The 16,641-nt window shown below is 53.9% G+C and overlaps 2 protein-coding genes across 10 annotated transcripts in view; both read right to left on the reverse strand.

Annotated features, from left to right (window-relative positions):
* Positions 1–207: 207 nt before the first annotated feature.
* On the reverse strand, positions 208–7,095 carry HSP90AB1 (heat shock protein 90 alpha family class B member 1). 2 transcript variants are annotated; one of them, XM_036381342.2, is made up of 12 exons: positions 7,026–7,095; positions 6,772–6,918; positions 6,388–6,594; positions 5,942–6,101; positions 5,619–5,752; positions 4,841–5,152; positions 4,245–4,410; positions 3,860–4,050; positions 3,428–3,575; positions 2,893–3,161; positions 2,132–2,465; positions 208–785 (listed from the first exon to the last, which is right to left on the reverse strand). In XM_036381342.2, the coding sequence occupies exons 2-12, from the start codon at positions 6,916–6,918 to the stop codon at positions 676–678; spliced, it is 2,178 nt and encodes a 725-aa protein (XP_036237235.1). In that variant the 5' UTR covers positions 7,026–7,095; the 3' UTR covers positions 208–675. The 2 variants fall into 2 exon arrangements, 1 of the variants encoding a protein (XP_036237235.1); XR_008508257.1 differs by lacking the exon at positions 208–785 and adding an exon at positions 2,681–2,787 and having other exon boundaries at positions 2,355–2,465.
* A 2,298-nt stretch (positions 7,096–9,393) lies between these two features.
* Positions 9,394–16,641, reverse strand: part of SLC29A1 (solute carrier family 29 member 1 (Augustine blood group)) — a 33,790-nt gene continuing 26,542 nt past the window's right edge. For all 8 annotated transcript variants that reach the window (XM_036380265.1, XM_054514320.1, XM_036380267.2 and 5 more), the window contains 11 exons: positions 16,294–16,375; positions 15,901–16,073; positions 15,535–15,674; positions 15,193–15,327; positions 14,943–15,040; positions 14,531–14,621; positions 14,328–14,416; positions 14,077–14,185; positions 12,696–12,781; positions 10,923–11,122; positions 9,394–10,382 (listed from right to left, as the gene is read on the reverse strand). In XM_036380265.1, the coding sequence (XP_036236158.1) occupies positions 10,271–10,382; positions 10,923–11,122; positions 12,696–12,781; positions 14,077–14,185; positions 14,328–14,416; positions 14,531–14,621; positions 14,943–15,040; positions 15,193–15,327; positions 15,535–15,674; positions 15,901–16,073; positions 16,294–16,375 (1,315 nt within the window). In that variant the 3' untranslated portion in view covers positions 9,394–10,270. The remainder of the gene's footprint in view (positions 10,383–10,922; positions 11,123–12,695; positions 12,782–14,076; positions 14,186–14,327; positions 14,417–14,530; positions 14,622–14,942; positions 15,041–15,192; positions 15,328–15,534; positions 15,675–15,900; positions 16,074–16,293; positions 16,376–16,641) is intronic.

The following is a 16,641-nucleotide window of genomic DNA, read 5'->3' on the forward strand; positions in this document are numbered from 1 at the left end:
TTGGAGATGACCCCACCTGCACAGCAGGTCACACGTTCCTTCCACCCGCTTCATCCTGCCAGGGCATGGAAGAGATAAAGATCTCCTAAAGCAGGGCTCAGCAAGCATTCAGGGCACAGACCTACACAGCAGAGTCCAGTGCCCCCGGGAGAGGCTGAGACATTTTCCTCAGCAGAGCAGCCATGAAACACAAGGGACTCCACCATGTAAATCATCAATTCTTTAATTCCAGTAGAACAAAATTCCAGAAAAATAATCAAACAAAACCCAACCAAAATACATTATGCTATCCTGGGGCTTCAGGGAGGCAGCAGTTTGGAGGAAGGGCTCTCCCACCCCAGTAGAATAAGGACAGTTTGATGCCTACTGGTAACATGGGACACTCCATGAACGGGAGAGAGGGGAAGGCCTGATGCCTCCTCACACCTCCACTCCCCATCAGCTGTTCCTACACAAGCAGAAAGACACAGAACAGACAGGCCTCAGGCTACCTGAATCACTACTAACAAACAGGGAATCGTGCCCTCCTGCACCCTGCCAAAAACAACCCCAACCAAACAGAGCCAAAGGAATAGACACCACCAAGAAGTCAGTAGCAGCTGGTGGCAGCAGACCATCTTCTAAGCAAACATGATAGAGCAGGGGTCTGGCAGGTGAAGGAAAAGCCTTCCTCCTTTAGTCTACCTCTTCCATGCGGGATGTATCTTCATCTCCCTCCAGAGGGGGGATTTCCTCAGGGGCAGCTGCACTGGGCTCCTCTGCAGCCATCTCATCTTCATCTATGCCTGGGAGAGGGGAGGAAAGGAAGAGATAAGGCCTCCAGATGACACCTAATCCTAGATGTACAGCCTCTCCCAGAGCAAACCTGGCTTCCTACCCCCAGCCTGAGGAATGAGGCTATTAGCATCCAATAGTCCACAGAATCACAGAATATTCTGATTTGGAAGGGACCCACAAGGATCATTGAAGTCCTGCTCCTGGCTCTACACAGGACAGCCCCAACAATCACACTGTGTGCTTCAGAGTGTTGTCCAAACACTTCTTGAATGCTGGAAGGCTTGGTGCTGTGACCACTTCCCTGGGGAGTCTGTTCCTTGGCCAACCACTCTCTGGGTAAGAAACCTTGAACTAATATCCAACCTAAAACTCTCCTGACAAAACTCCATTACATTCCCTCAGGTCCTGTTACTGGTCGCCACAGAGAAGATTCAATGCAGGCCCCCCTGCTTCCCCTGGTGAGGAAGCTGTACACTGCAATGAGGTCACCCCTCAGTCTCCTTTCCTCCAGGCTAAAAACTAATAATTGCAAGTCAACATTGTTACAAGTTATTGTCAACTCCAGCACTAATCCTGAATCAGTAGCATCTTCCCAGTAACATCTACACTAGTATATGGATACTACCTATGCCATTAGAGTGCACTCCTTAGCCAATTAAGATTAACTACAAAACATTTGTCACCCAGCATCACAAAGCCTGGAGTTTAAGCCAGGAGAATGTGGTTTAAGCCATGAGCATTTCTCTAGAGAAAAATGAAGTAAATCCAGTCAAGTCACAACTAAAGCAGTTGCAAGATTCTAGAGCTCATCAGTTTCAAATCCTGCAGGTTGCTGTTTCAGTATACTCTGAACAGAAAATTGTACTACCATACAGTCCCCCTACCTGCAATTTGACTAACAGAACACCTGACTCCTACTGAGACTAGGCAGCACAGAGTTACCAAGTTAGTTGTGCCAAGCCACAGCACCTTCTGACTTACATTTTTAGCTGAATTTGGAGGAAAAGGCTGTGTGCAAGCACAAGCTGTTTCTCCAGATGGGTCACCTAACCTATGACAGACTTTCACATTTACTCTGAAGGAATAAAAAGTGTCAGCTTGTCATCTGAACATCCTGGTGTGGTGGCTCCTGGTGTTGTGGACAACAGGGCAGTCCACCCAGAGTTCTGAGCCCTCCTGAAGTACCTTGTTCCAGGTTTACACTTTCTCCTGGCCACCTTATGTACCGAGCCACTTCAGCACACCATAGCAGCATGGCTCCCTTACTGGCCTCCCCGTGCCCCAAGACACCAGCCTGACCAGTTAACCTGCTTTCAGGCCTGCTGCAGGCTTGAGAAGTGGCATGGATACTCACCAAGCCCAAGTTTGATCATCCTGTAGATGCGGTTGGAGTGGGTCTGGGGATCTTCCAGGGAGAAACCAGAGGACAGCAGAGCAGTCTCAAAGAGCAGCACCACCAGATCTTTAACAGCTTTGTCATTCTTGTCAGCGTCAGCCTTCTGGCGAAGGGTTTCTACAATTGGGTGGTCAGGGTTGATCTCCAGGTGCTTCTTGGCCATCATGTAGCCCATGGTAGAGTTGTCCCGCAGTGCCTGAGCCTTCATGATGCGCTCCATGTTGGCTGTCCAGCCGTAGGTGCTGGTGACAATGCAGCAGGGGGACGAGACCAACCGGTTTGACACGGTGACCTGCCAACATAGCCAAGGGTTAGCTGAGCAAGGCCCCCATAAGCCCTGGACTGGGCCCAGCCACAGCACACTACAGCCCAAGTCTTTGCCCCTGGTTCACCTGGGGACACCCCAAAGCAAGCAGAGATGCTCCAAGCAGCTCCAGGACTGCTGCAGACTAATTTGGACAGCTCAGCCAGCACTTAGAGCACCCACTGCATGTTTCCCACACTTACCCTCTCCCATCAATGCACGTATTTGGGTCAGTGCCCCTCGCCTGCAGCCTGGCTGCTTAGAGCAAGATGGTGCATGCTGGGACCTCCAGTCTCCTCTAGCGGCTCCTCTGCAGGAGATGAGAGGCATGCATTGAGCGGGGGCCCCCACCTGCAGCACGGAGGACCCAGCCCTCCTCCCTCCAGCACAGGGCTAAGCTCCCTGCCCATCTCACCTTCTCCACCTTCTTGTCCAGGATTTCCTTCATAAGTTTGCAGAGGTTCTCAAACTTGGCCTTGCTCTCCTCCATCTTTTTTTTCTCTTCCTCGTCCTCAGGCAGCTCCAGCCCCTCTTTGGTGACTGATACCAGGGTCTTGCCATCAAACTCCTTGAGCTGCTGCACGCAGTACTCATCGATGGGCTCTGTCATGTATACCACCTCAAAGCCACGCTTCCGCACACGCTCCACAAAGGCTGAGTTAGCAACCTGCTCCTTACTCTCCCCTGTGTTTGTGGAGGGTAGAAATGAAACATCACCAAGAAGTAAGAGCTGGTTACAGCAGGACAAACACCACCAGTCACTTGGGACCCCTAAAATAAAACTGGCAGCAGCCAGGGTTCTTGGCACGGTGCCTTTTCTGCAGTCCCCAGGAATGAGCTGTAATTCAGCAGAGATGACCTGCTGAAGGCAGCAGGAAGTGTTTTAAATTAGGGTTCGCATGCAGATTACCTGCATCTACCTTGCTAGGCTCAGAGGAGCTCTGGCTCACCTGTGATGTAGTAGATACTCTTCTGGTTCTCCTTCATACGGGACACGTACTCCGAAAGCGAAGTCACCTCCTCGCCTGACTGGGACGTGTGGTACCGCAGCAGCTCCGAAAGGCGCTTGCGGTTGGTGGAGTCCTCGTGGATGCCCAGCTGGGAACAGAAGAGATGCATGAAGTCTCCAGGACAGGACTTAGGTGCACTTGGCTGCCCCTGAGGCACAGCCATCTATCTGCCCAGCTCCTGATCATTTGAGTGTTTGGCCTAGGGCAGCCAGAGGGGGCAGGTGCCCACAAAGGCACTCCGAGGCATTCACAGGCTCCACTCCCTTTATCCTAACATCCATGCAGAGGAGATACAGCATAGGAACAAGGTTGCTCCTCAAGCAGATGGGTCATGGGCTCTTCCCTCCTCCAGGGGTAGAGTGCCCAACTCACCTTCAGATTCTTGGAAAAAGCTTCGTAAAATTTCTTGTAGTTCTCTTTGTCTTCTGCCAGCTCAGAAAAGAGCTCCAAGCATTTCTTCACAATGTTTTTGCGGATCACTTTGAGGATCTTGCTCTGCTGGAGCATCTCACGAGAAATGTTCAGAGGAAGGTCCTCTGAGTCCACAACACCCCTGATGAAGTCTGCATAGGGGGAATGAAAACAGGTGTCAGGTTAAGGATTCTGAGCTTCAACACAGCAAGGAAAGAGCTAAAACACTGACTGCTATGCACCCACACCACCCAGCGCCTCATCCAGTCCCTCTGTACTGGAAGTGGAACCACAGGCTGTGGGGATCCCAGCTCTGCACTGGGAGGCTGAGGCAGGGGGCTCTTACTTAGGTATTCAGGGATGAGCTCGTCACAGCTGTCCATGATGAAGACTCGCCTCACATACAGCTTAATGTTGTTCTTCTTCTTCTTGTTCTCAAAGAGGTCAAAAGGGGCACGGCGTGGGATGAAAAGCAGGGCCCTGAATTCCAGCTGCCCTTCCACAGAGAAGTGCTGTGGAACCAGGAAAAAAAAACAGTTGCTGGGGTGCTTCACTTCTCCTTTCTCCAGCTCCCACAGCAGGGAGGCTCAACTGCCACTCCTCAGCACTGAGGCTGGCAAGGGGGCACAGCAACATCTCTAGCATCCAAGCAGCCTGTATTTCCTTCTGCTCAGGCCTACTTTCCCCTGTGTGCCAAGGTTCTCTGGCATACAGCAGGCTTGGACAGAGAAGTCAGTGCTTCTCTGAGACCCCACATCCTCCTGTCTTGCTTATGGACTGGCACTGCCAATCCTTCCACCTGCAGGGGAGTCACAGTGCAGGTTGCTCCATCACCAAGTGGCCTGAGAGTGCTCAGTCTCACAGAGGCACAATCATGTGGTGACTCTGGATAAGGGCTGGAAAGGGGCCTCTCCCTGAAAGGCAGGGTAGCCCAGCACCCACCTTGACAGCCAAGTGGTCCTCCCAGTCATTGGTGAGGCTCTTGTAGAACTCGCCATACTCCTCCTGGGTGATGTCATCAGGGTTGCGGGTCCAAATTGGTTTGGTCTTGTTCAGCTCCTCCTGGTCAATATATTTCTCCTTGATTTTCTTGGTCTTTTTCTTCTTGCCTTTGTCTCCCTCCTCCTCCTCATCAGAGCCCACATCCTCAATTTTGGGTTTCTCTTCATCTTTGGACACTGACTCTTCATCCTTCTCATCTTTTTCCTCCTCTGCTTCATCATCACTGATCTCTTTCTCACGTTCTTTCTCCAGCTGTGGAGAAAGAAACAAGCAATAGTCAGGTTTAGTCCCAAGTTACCAAGAATCCTTTAGCTCTAGATGAGAAAAATGGTATCCTCCAAAGCCAAAGAAGTGTATCATCTGGAATGAAAACTCTTGGAACCAGTCCTCAAAAGTCCCTCATCATGCAACCAAAAGCTATGTCTGAGAAAGTGGCAGGAACCCTCCTTTTTCCATGGCTGATTTAAGATGATCTTCAGCTGCAGAGATCAAGGGCCTTTAGTGTGGCTGGATACCCACCTCCTTCACCTCCAGTAAGCCCTCAGCCTCAAACCACCTTTGGCCAGAGAAGCTGAGAGCACCACTGCTCAGTACCCAAGAACTACAGAAGGGACCCAAAGGGATCATACACTGGGCCTTTTGTGTGCTCCTGTTTCAAACACCACCCACCCCTGCCTCCACCTTTCCATCTGGCTCCCACAGCCCTTTCCTTACGTACATAGAGCGTGATGGGGTAGCCAATGAACTGGGAGTGCTTCTTCACCACCTCTTTCACACGACGCTCCTCCAAGTACTCAGTCTGGTCCTCCTTCAAGTGCAGGATCACTTTGGTGCCACGTCCAATGGGCTCACCTGCAGTGTGGGGAGAGAAATATCAGCATTTCAGGGCAGAGAGCAAGCGCGACCAGCTCCTCCAGCCTCAATGTATGTGACAGCCAGCATTAACCAGTGTGACTGACAGTGCAGCACAGCTCTGGGGAGCACCAGCAAAAGGGGAGCTGCTGGCAGGAAAACGTGCTTGGCTTTTTGTACAGTACGCACCGTGGTCAGTTCGGACAGTGAATGAGCCCCCAGCTGATGACTCCCAGGCATACTGCTCATCATCATTGTGCTTGGTAATGACAACCACCTTCTCAGCCACCAGATAGGCAGAATAGAAACCCACACCGAACTGCCCGATCATGGAGATGTCTGCGCCAGCCTGTGAAAGCAGAGAGCACCTGCTAACACCAGGGTGGAGGTAGAAAATGTCTGTGACTGATTCACAGCAGCAGAGAACTGGGTCAAGCACACTGAGAAAAACATGCAAGTGCCAACAGGCAACCAGCTCTACCCTGAGCTCCTCAGCTCCTCCCTGGTGTTGGAAAGGTGGGGGAAGCACACTTGAGTAGGCCAACATTTCCCATGGCAAACAATGTTTATTTATTATCTGTACATTCAGTGCCAGCCTGTGACCCAGGGAACCCATGCAGCCCAAGGCAACCCACCTGCAGGGCTTCCATGAAGGCTTTGGTCCCAGATTTGGCAATGGTGCCCAGGTTGTTGATAAGGTCTGCTTTGGTCATCCCAATGCCAGTGTCCACCAGGGTCAGCGTGCGGTCCCGGGGGTTGGGGATGATGTCAATTTTCAGGTCTTTCCCACTGTCCAGCTTGGAGGGGTCGGTCAGGCTCTCGTAGCGGATCTTATCCAGGGCCTAGGGGAGAAAGGGATGCTCGACACGGCCTCCCTACTCGACAGCCTCCTCCACCCCTCCCTGCACAAGCCTTCCCGGAGAGCCAGGAATCGGCCTCTCCCCGGGCACCCCTGCAAGGACAGCAGTCCGACCCCGACCCCCCGGCAGAGGAAGGAGCCCGCTCCCGCCCGGGCTCACGTCGGAGGCGTTGGAAATGAGCTCCCGCAGGAAGATCTCCTTATTGGAATAGAAGGTGTTGATAATGAGCGACATGAGCTGGGCGATCTCCGCCTGGAAGGCGAAGGTCTCCGCATCCTCCTCCTCATGCTGCACTTTCTCGGGCATCTACAAGACAAACACATGCCTGTTTTCAGTGCATTTTCAGGGCATGAGCACCAGAGAGGGGGCGGTGGGGGCATCAGGCCCAGTCCCATTCCCCGTCCCGTCCCTACCGTCTCGGGCGTGAGGGACCGGCGAAAGAGCTAGATACTCCCACCGGCCGCTTTTTATAGGCACGGAACGAGGGGGGAGCCTCACGGCACATTGTATCCTTCCGCCTTAAAGGGGTCTTGGTCAGCAGACCACAGATCCATGGTGTATGGGAGGCACCGGCGTTGCCGTTTAGCGGCGGCCATAGCGGGGGCCGGGCGTGCAAGGGATACTCGGCTTCACGCGGCCGCCCTGCGGTCGCCAGCCGCGGCTCCCCGCCGCCCTTCGCCGCGCCGCTCGGAGGGCCGCAGGAACGGGACCTTCGAGCGCCACGGCGAGGGGCGGCGGGGAGCCCCAGCGAGGAACTCTTTTCCGCGCCCCGTCGCGGAGGAATACATGCGCGGTAGAAAACCATTCCAGAGTATTCCGCAGAGGGTACGGCGGCGCCTCCTCGGCTCCATGGCTGGGGCAGGGAGCTGGGAACCCGCACTACCCCAGCTTCAGCCTGCAGCTCCCCCCGAGGCCGGGAGCCGCGTAGTTCTGCCGGCCTGAGGCTGCGTGGAACTTAAGCCCAGCGGCAGCAGGGGCGGGGACGGAAGGTGTCAGGGCCGGAATGTGTGGCAGGCCCGTGTCACCGCTGCAAAACATTGTTTGGAGACGTTGTCCTTACAATGTCCAAGGGAAATAATAATAAACAAATAATCTTAAGCCTTACCATTCCAGTATCTGCAGTACTTGTCCGCTTCTGAGCTCCTCAGGACAAGAGAGACAAGGAGTCCCTGGAGCCGGCCCAGTGGAGGGTAAAAAAGATGATTAAGGGACAGGAGCATCTCAAGGGGAAAGAATGAGGGAGCTGGGCCTATTCCGCCTCGAGATGAGTGAGAGGGGAGCTCATCAATGCCTATAAGTATCTCAGGGGAGGGTGTGGAGGACAGAGCCAGGCTCTGCTCAGTGCTGCCAAGCAATAGGACAAGAGGCAGAAAGCACAAACTGGTGCACGGGGAGTTCTACCTGAAAATGAGGAAGAACTTAACTGTGTGGCTGACCCAGCACTGGAACAGATTATCCACAGAGATTGTGGAGACTCCATCACTGGAGGTGCTCAAGAACTGCCTGGACACAATCCTGTGCCCGTGCTCTAGGATGACCCTGCTTAAGCAGAGATGGTGGACCAGATGATCCACTGTGGTGCCTTCCAACCTCACCATTCTGTGATTCTGTGTTGAAGCCGTGGGTACAAAAGCCCTGACCAGCAAAGGAAGCTGGAAGTGGGATGGGGCACCCGAGCTCCCACATGGGTTTTGGTGCCTGGTGGTGCAAAGAGGTGATGGCTGTGAATGATATGGGACAGAGGGAAGAGGATTCCCGCTGGCAGGCTGGTGTAGTTCACCCCAGGAGCAGGAGGTGGCACTCTGGCTGTTCCCAGGCACAAGGAAAGCTCCCAGATGCAGTGCTGCACATCACTGCACCTCAAAATATGAAGGTGCATCTGCTCTTTGTCAGAGGTGTCAGTGGTCCCTTGGTGTACCTCGAGGGCAGCATCCCTGGGGTGCTGGTGGATGAGAGGCTGGCCATGAGTTCACCACGTGCATTCACAGCCCAGAAACACAGTGGTGTCCTGGGCTGCTTCCAAAGCAGCACGGCCAGAAGGGCAAGGGACAGTTTTCTGCCCCTCTGCCCTGGTGAGAGCCCACCTGCAGTGCTGCATCCAGCTCTGGGGCCCCTGCACAGGAAGGACTTGCACCTGTTGGAGATAGTCCATAGGAGGAACAGCAACATGATCAGAGGGATGGAGCACTTCTCCTCAAGGGATGTCTGAGAGAATTTGGATTGTTCAGCCTGGGGAAAGCTTTGGTGTGATCTAATTGTGGCCCTCCAGTACATGATGGGCACCCACAATAAAGATGGACAGGGACAAAGAGCATGTAGTTACAGGACAAGGGGGAATGGTTTCAAACAGAGGGAAGGTTTAGATGTTGGGCAAGAAATGTATTGCTCTGAGGGTGGTGACGCACTGGAACAGGTTGCCCAGAGAAGCTGTGGATGCCCCACCCCTCAAAGTCTTCTGGGCTGGGCTGGATGGGGCTGCAAGTAACCTGGTGGAGTGGAAGTTGTCACAGCCCATGGCAGGGGGTTTGGAACTGGCTGATCTTCGAGGCCCCTTGCAACCTGAGCCATTCTGATGTTACGGTTCTACGATCCCCTGCCCACACTGGCTGTGTCCTCACAGCTGGGCCTGGCTGTGCAGGGCATGCACACACCATTCCCACCATTTCTGATGCTGGTGGCAGGGGACTACAGGATGGTAAGGAAATGCCAGGGCCCTCTCACTTCAACCCTTGACCCTCCACAGCCCCTCTCCCCTGTGGTGACAAACACACACATCCAAAGGAGCATTTTGTCCTTTTTATAGAAAATGGCAACTGTATAACACATTTACACAACAAGGGACAGGAAAGCCAAGGGTAAGGTGAGGCCTTCCCTTGTAGCACACATGGGTAGGGAAGGCAGCTTTATTGGGAAGGGAGTTGCTGCTTTTCCTCTTGTAACCCACAGTAAAACCTCCTGTCACACAACCAGTAGGCTGAAAAAATACCCAATGTCAGAATCACCAAAAAAAAAGGGAAGAGAGGCAGGGAGAGGGGGAGAAGGCAGGGGTGTGGAGACCTCCTCCTCCCTCAGCCTAGCCACAGGTGTTGGCTCTTTCTGTGGCTGGGACACAGATGTCTACACTTTTGGGACACACTGGTTGGGGGGATGTGCGTATAGCAGAGAGCAGGGATGGGAGGCTGGCTGGGGCTCTCCTCCCCATTCACAAGTCTACCAGCAGGAGGGTGTGGGATATTTCCAGGCCCCCTAGGAGGAGAGGAGAGTATCTCCTAGGTGCTTTGGAGACAAGGGCAAGAGAAGGAGTAACACTAATTACCAGCCTTTCACTCTCTCAGAGAGAAAGAGGCTGAAAATGGCTTTCGGCCTTGAGCCAGGGAAGTTACACAGCATGGGAGGCAGCTGGAGATCCCGGGGGTCTTACAACACACACAGCACGGGGAAGGAGAAGGCACGTAGGCCTGAAGGCATCACACAGCCGAGCGTGGCAGGAACCAGGCCAAGCCTGCGGGAGTGGAACCGTCCCTGGGTGTGCTGTGGCAGTGTGATTTGGCAGGGACAGGTGGGAGCTGTTATTTCCCCACAGTGCTGAGGTGTCCAGGCCCTCAGTGGAGGATGCGGAGCCATCTCTTGGTGTCCCTGCACCCTCTGTGTGCCTCTGCTAGATGAGCATTCGGACCAGAAAGGAGAGAGCAGCTCCTAGGGCCAAACCCAGTGACAGGAAAAACGCCATGACAGCTCCAGCTGTCTCTGCTTCGTGCACAAGCACTTTCCTAGGGGAGAAACAAGTATCAGATCCATCCTCAGGATGCATGTCCAGTGCCCTGCTGTTCAGTCTGCAGCAGAGGAACGGCAAGAAGAAATCCCCCTTGGCTCCCAGAGCACAAGAACTCCAAGTCTCCACACTGTTGGCTCATAAAGTGCATCAGGCAGGCCACCCTGAAGCTCCTGGCACCAGGGACATCCCTCTCTGACCCCCGTGGGACTCCTTGAGCTGCCTGTGCTGGGCAAGGCTGCTCACCCTGCTGTGGGTGCTGTGCCATGCTTTGCTCCCCTCCAGATCCCCGCTGCACCCAGCCCCTTCCCCTGTGTGGCAGGTGGGGAAAATGGAGAGCCCAGACAGCTTCCTCATCCCTAGGATATGGAGGCACAAGCCTGGGAGGTGGGACACTGTGGGTAGTGACAACTCCTTTCTGTGCCTGTGGCCTCTTCTCCAAATGCCAGAACTGGGCAGAGCTAGACTCCACAACTCATTCCAGGGCTGGCATCTGGGAGCATAACCAACCCTTCCCTTGTCCCCGGCTCGCACTCACTTTGGCCCGAAGCACATGCAAAGGCTGGCCAGGTAGCCATTGGAGATGGAGAAGAAGATCATGAAGATGATGTACCAGGCGTCATGAGAGAACACAACAGGCAGGTAGTAACGGGGCTGCACGTTGCACAGCATGAAAAGAGGGACAAAGATGACACGGAGGACCACCATCACTGGCAGGAGGCAGCTGTCCATCCCGGGCTGGGAGAAAAACACAGATTGCTGAGCAGCTGAGAACTGCACATTCCCCATCCCATGGCATGCTGGCAGGGCTGTCCCTACTGCACCAGGGCTGTGGAGGAGCCACAGAGATGCCGAAGCTACTGAAAGACTTTCCTGGCCTCAACAAATCTCAGCATCACCACCTGCAGTTGTAAGTAGGTTCCAGGTCTGAAAGCCCTGTTGCAGGTGACTTGAAGCAGCACTAGAGCCAAAATACTGAGCCAGGCTTGTGGGCAACTGTTAAGCCCCTGCTGGCAATAGTCAGGCAGGCCAGAGAGCTTTGTGCACTCTCATGCAGTGAGCCAGGGTGCAGAACAAGGCTGGCTGAGGTAAAGCCCCTCTGGCACCTCAGCGCCTACAAACGGCTTTAGCCAGCTCTTCAGCGTCCTATGCCATCCCCTGCAAGCAGGGCAAGATCCAGCAATCTGAGAAAGGGATTATGCTGGGGCTGTTCTGGAATGTGCTGGGAAAGGCATGGACTGAGTTACAGTCTCCTTAGGTCCTACCAGAGTTCCTGAGCAACTAAGGCTGGGACAAAGGAGGTGCCATCCCCCTGTGTTGTCCCTGCAGCTGGGACTAAGGCAGCCCCTAGACTGAGACAGACCTCATCCCCACCACAGCTGCCTTGGGAGCAGCTGGGCTCCCAAGGTGGTCACAGGAAACTCCATGAACACAGGAGGAAACTGAGGTTAGGCCAGCTGCTATGCCCATGGGGCAAACTGGAGACAGCAGCTGCCTCTCCTGCTTGAGGAGAAAAAGAGTGAGCGGGGCCCCAACCAGGGAAATGTGGCCTAAACCACATGCAGTCAGACTTTCCACACAGCCTTGTTTTGGAAACATCTCCTGCTGGGTCATCCCACCATGGAGGCTGTGGCCTGGACACCAGGCAAGGCGGCTCATGGCCAAGACTGAAGGCAACAAGCACTGATGGCCAGCAGAGAAGCAGCTCCAGGCCACGGGGAAGGCAGGCCCAGGCAGACCCCATGGGGCATGTGGTCCTGAGGAGCTTCTCCAAACAAACATCCTGAACAATACAGGGGGAAACAGGGGTGTGTGAAAGGGCAGGAAGAGACCCAGACAGGAAAGCCCCTTTCCTTGCCCATCCTGAGGAGATGAGAGCAAGGGGATGTGACAAGGGACAGTTCTGTGACCCACATGGCATGGCCCAGCCCTGCTCCAGGACAAGGGTCTTTGAAGCAGCTGTGTCCTGTGCCAAGGCCAGAGGTTTTATTTTGGGCTGCCCTGTTTTCACCCTCTTTCCCTGTCGCCATCCTGTCTCATCATTTGCATAGCTGGAGTGAAGGTTTGTTTACAGAGAGGCTGAAATGGAGGAGGCACCTTCATCCAAGCCATGTTGAAAGAGAGGTGGGAGGACAGAACAACACTGTGGTTCTTGGCTCTGACCCATAAATCTGCGCTTAGAGCTTAAAGCAGGAGTTATCTCTGCACCTCCTTCCTGCTCCAAGGCCTGGATGGCAGCCCCAGTGAGAGCTGTGGCTGAAGGACCTAGGGATAGACACTGCCTGGCATTTGCTCTCTGCCCCATACTTACCCATGTGAAGAGGGCAGTGAGACTCCGTCCTGTCCAGTCAAAGACGTTAAAGAGCAGGAAGCAGGAGACAGGAATGAAGTAGAGACCTGAAGAAGGGCATGGTCAGTGAGAATCCAAGTGTGCCCCAGTCCCTCATACCCACTGCAAGGAGACTGACTGTCTTTCAGATCTAGGTCCTACCAGTTTCCCACTAAGGCCTGGAATGGTCTCCCAGCCAGGCTGGTGTCCACATCCAAACCATCATGCACAGTGGTTCCCTCTTCCCTTCCAGCATTCTGTATTGGGCTTGTGTGGCAAGGTTTTGGTAACAGGGTGTGCTACAGGGGTGGTTCCTGAGAGAAGCTGCTAGAAGCACCCCTAGGTCTGACAGAGCCAATGTCAGATGGCTCCAAGATGGACCCACCACTGGCAAAGGCCATCAGTGACAGTGGTAGGGCCAATGGGATGACATATTGAAAAGGGAAAAAAAAATCTCAACACGTGCAATTGTACCCGGAGAGAGAAGTGAGAATATGTGACAGAAACAGCTCCGCAGACACCAAGACCAGTGGAAAAGGAGGGGGGGAAGGCGCTCCAGATGTCAGAGCAAAAATTCCCCTACAGCCTGTGGTGAAGACCATGGTGAGGCAGACTGCCCTCCTGCAACCCAAGGAGGTCAAGTGAGTCAATATCCACCTGCTGCCTGTGAACACCACCCTACTCTGAAGCAGGTTTGCCAGCAGGACTTCTGACCCTGCAGGGGATCCATGCTGGAACAGTCTGTTCCCGAAGGATTGTGTCCCCATGGAAGGGACCCAGGATGAAGCAGTTCATGAAAAACTGCAGCCTATGGGAAGCACTCACATTGGACTTCAAGGAGAACTGCCTCCCATGAGAGGGTCCGCATGCTGGAGGAGGGGAAGAGTGGGAGGTGTTCTCCCCCTGAGAAGGAAGCAGTGGCAGAGGAAATGTGTGAAGAACTGACTGCAACCCTCATTCCCCATCCTCCTGCACTACTGCAGAGGGAGGAGATAAAGAAATCGTAAATAAACTTCAGCCTGGGAAGAAGGGAGGGGTGAATGGAAGGTGTTTCAAGATTTAGTTCTTATTTCTCATTATACTACTGTGATTTGACTGGTAAATAAGTTAAAATAATTTCCCCCAAGTTGAGTCTGTTTTGCCTGTGACAGTAATTGATGAGTGATCTCTCACTGTCCTTATCTTGACCCAAAAGCCTATTGTCGTATTTTTTCTCCCCTGGCCAGCTGGAGTGGCTTTGGTGCGCACCTGGCATCTAGACAGGGTTACCCCACGACACATACCTTCAAGCCCCACCATCTTTTCTCCCATGTACCTTGTTCTCAGTTTTTCCCCACCTCACCCCCATCCCTGGCACACTTACTCCATTTGTTTCCCTCTCCAAGGACAGTGGACACGTTAGCTGTGACGGCAGGAAAGACGCCAATGGTGACAGTGAAGACGAAGCAGACAGACAGAGCCAAGACCCAGAGCTAGGCAGATGAAAGAAAAATGCTGGTACCAAACACAGGGCAAGAGACCAGTGTAGGGCTGGTCTCCTCTCCCCATGCTCTCCTACACCTGTGCCCATCCCGAAAGGAAGGGCAGGACAAAGCTCGCTGGAAACTCACAGACCTTCTTAAAAATAGCAATGACAGAGGGCTGCTCATCAGGGTTGTGGATAGGGATGATCTTTGAGTTATTCTGCTCCATCCCATTCTCATCTGCAGGGAGAGACACAAGTAGGGCATAGCAGGCCCCAGAAAGCAAAGATCTAATTCAGTCCTTCTGTCTCATTCTTTAAGTTCTTTTTTCTTTTCCTTCTCTCAGCCCCTCACCTTTCTTAATCAGGTCTCTCTTGGTCTCCAGCTCTGCATTGTACACGCGGTACTCTGTCTTGTCCTTCATGGAGTAGTATCGGAAGAAGTCCTGCAGAGAGACAGCAGGGAGGACTCATTCATGCGTGCTGAAAGAAGGCTGCCAGGGGCTGTGTGACAACAGCAGATATGGGCAATATGGGCAGAGTATTCCTTCCAATTATGTCTGATATTGATGCTTTCCTGCTTAGCCAGGGACTCAGATACCCCAAGTATTCTGGGGTATCTGTGGTGGGAAGTATCCCAGAGTGCTCAGGGAGAACAGGAGAACCTGCTCTGATACAAGAAGTGGAGGCTGCTAGTGGGTTCTTGTGCTGGGATGTGCAAAGGTCCAACGTCCCCAAGCCCTTCCCTACCAGGTCAGCAGTCTCACCATGTGAGGCAGAATTACGTAGGAGACGATTGCCAGCACGATTGTCACACAGGCCGTGGTGAAGTAACCGATGAAGCTCTCGGGTTGCTGGGCACCAACTGAGAGCACAGGAAGGGAGAGGAAAGGAAGATGATGACAGCTGAGAGGAGAAAAGCCCTGCTGCCATCTTCCACACAGCATGACCTCGACAGATGCTGTGACAGCAGCGGTCTGGGAAGGCCCTGTCACCTGCAAGGCAGGGATTACTCACTGGCAATGCTGAAGATCATTGCCAAAGCAGCGAAGGTGCCTGCCAAACCCTGCCCACTCATGATGGGGGCCGTGTAGCTGACAGGCAGGAGCCCTGCCAGCCCAAACAGGCTGCTCTGGAGAATGGCGCCGAAGGCTGCAAAGGGGAAAGATGAGCATTTATGAGAAACCAAAGGCAAGGACGAACTGCACCTCTGCAGGGAGCCAAGGCCCCTGCCCTGTGAGGCAAGGCAAGTCCCCCTCCCCCTTGGCTCTCCCACTGTGAGGTTCATGCTTTTCTCCCAGAGGGATCAGCCCTAGCTATGGGGCTGTGTCCCTCTCCTTCCCCCAGTGCTTCACTCACAGTTGATGAAAACAATGCTGATCATGGTAAAGACGAAGAAGGGAAGAGGGTCTATGGGGACTTTCACCATGATCGCGGTGACTAGAAACACCAGCCCAATGGCCACCAGGCTGCCTGAGATGCGGATCTGCTGGGGAATCCTGCAAAAGAAGGTCTCAGTGAGGAAAACCCAACCCCCTAAAAACCTGGGGCTTGACTAAGCTCTAACTGTGGGAATCCCAGCCAAACCCTGAGACAGGATATTGGTGTTTTGCCTTTGACTTGACCAAACGGGCTGTAGCATGGCTCAGTGCTGGGACAGGCGAACAGGCCAGGGCAGGGTGGCCCTATGGGGGCTGGCAGGGGCAACGACGGAGCAAGGCTCACCGCTGGTGGATGAAGGAGTTGAGGCAGGTGAAGAGAAGGAGGGGCACCATGGCGCAGAGAGTCATGAAGTTGTCAAACACGGACTGCAGGTAGGAGGGTGTGATGGTGGTCTCACCAGTCTGGTTCCTGACATGGCTTGTCTGCTCCGGGTCCCCAAGGCGACTGATGAAATACTGCAAAGGAGGGAGCCTGGTGGGGCTGAGATCCTATGAGGCCTTTCAAGGCCACCCTTATTCTCTGTTCAGACCCATCCCCATCCCTCCTGCTGCCTCAGTGCCACTCATCCCACCCAGGTCACACATGCTGTGCCATGCTGCCACATCTACACCATGGTCCCTAGACATGACAAGGGACAATTACTGTCATGGACAACAGCAGGAGGGAAGCCCTCACCTCCCTGGCAGTCATGAAGAAATTCCATGGCAGCAGCGTTCCCAGACCAAGAATGAAGAAGATCAGCCAAACAGCCTTGTACCTGTGAAGAGAACAGAGTGGGGTTTGGAGCAGAAGCTGGGTATTGCTTCTGACTGTCCCTGACCCTGCAGTGGGAGACACCAGATAATATTTAGCGCCCTGCCCCACAGCCCTTGCTAGCCTGGGCTGCCAGAGATGTGGCACTGCAGAGGGGCAGTGGGAGGCCCTCCCCAGGAGGCTACGAATGCAAGGAGAGGCTGGCTGCTCCTCAAAATGTGGCACCCAGATACACAGCATCCATAACAAGGTCTGGGAAAGACCTTGGTG

The sequence above is a fragment of the Molothrus ater genome, chromosome 3 (genome assembly GCF_012460135.2).
Source record: "Molothrus ater isolate BHLD 08-10-18 breed brown headed cowbird chromosome 3, BPBGC_Mater_1.1, whole genome shotgun sequence".
NCBI classification, from domain to species: domain Eukaryota; kingdom Metazoa; phylum Chordata; class Aves; order Passeriformes; family Icteridae; genus Molothrus; species Molothrus ater.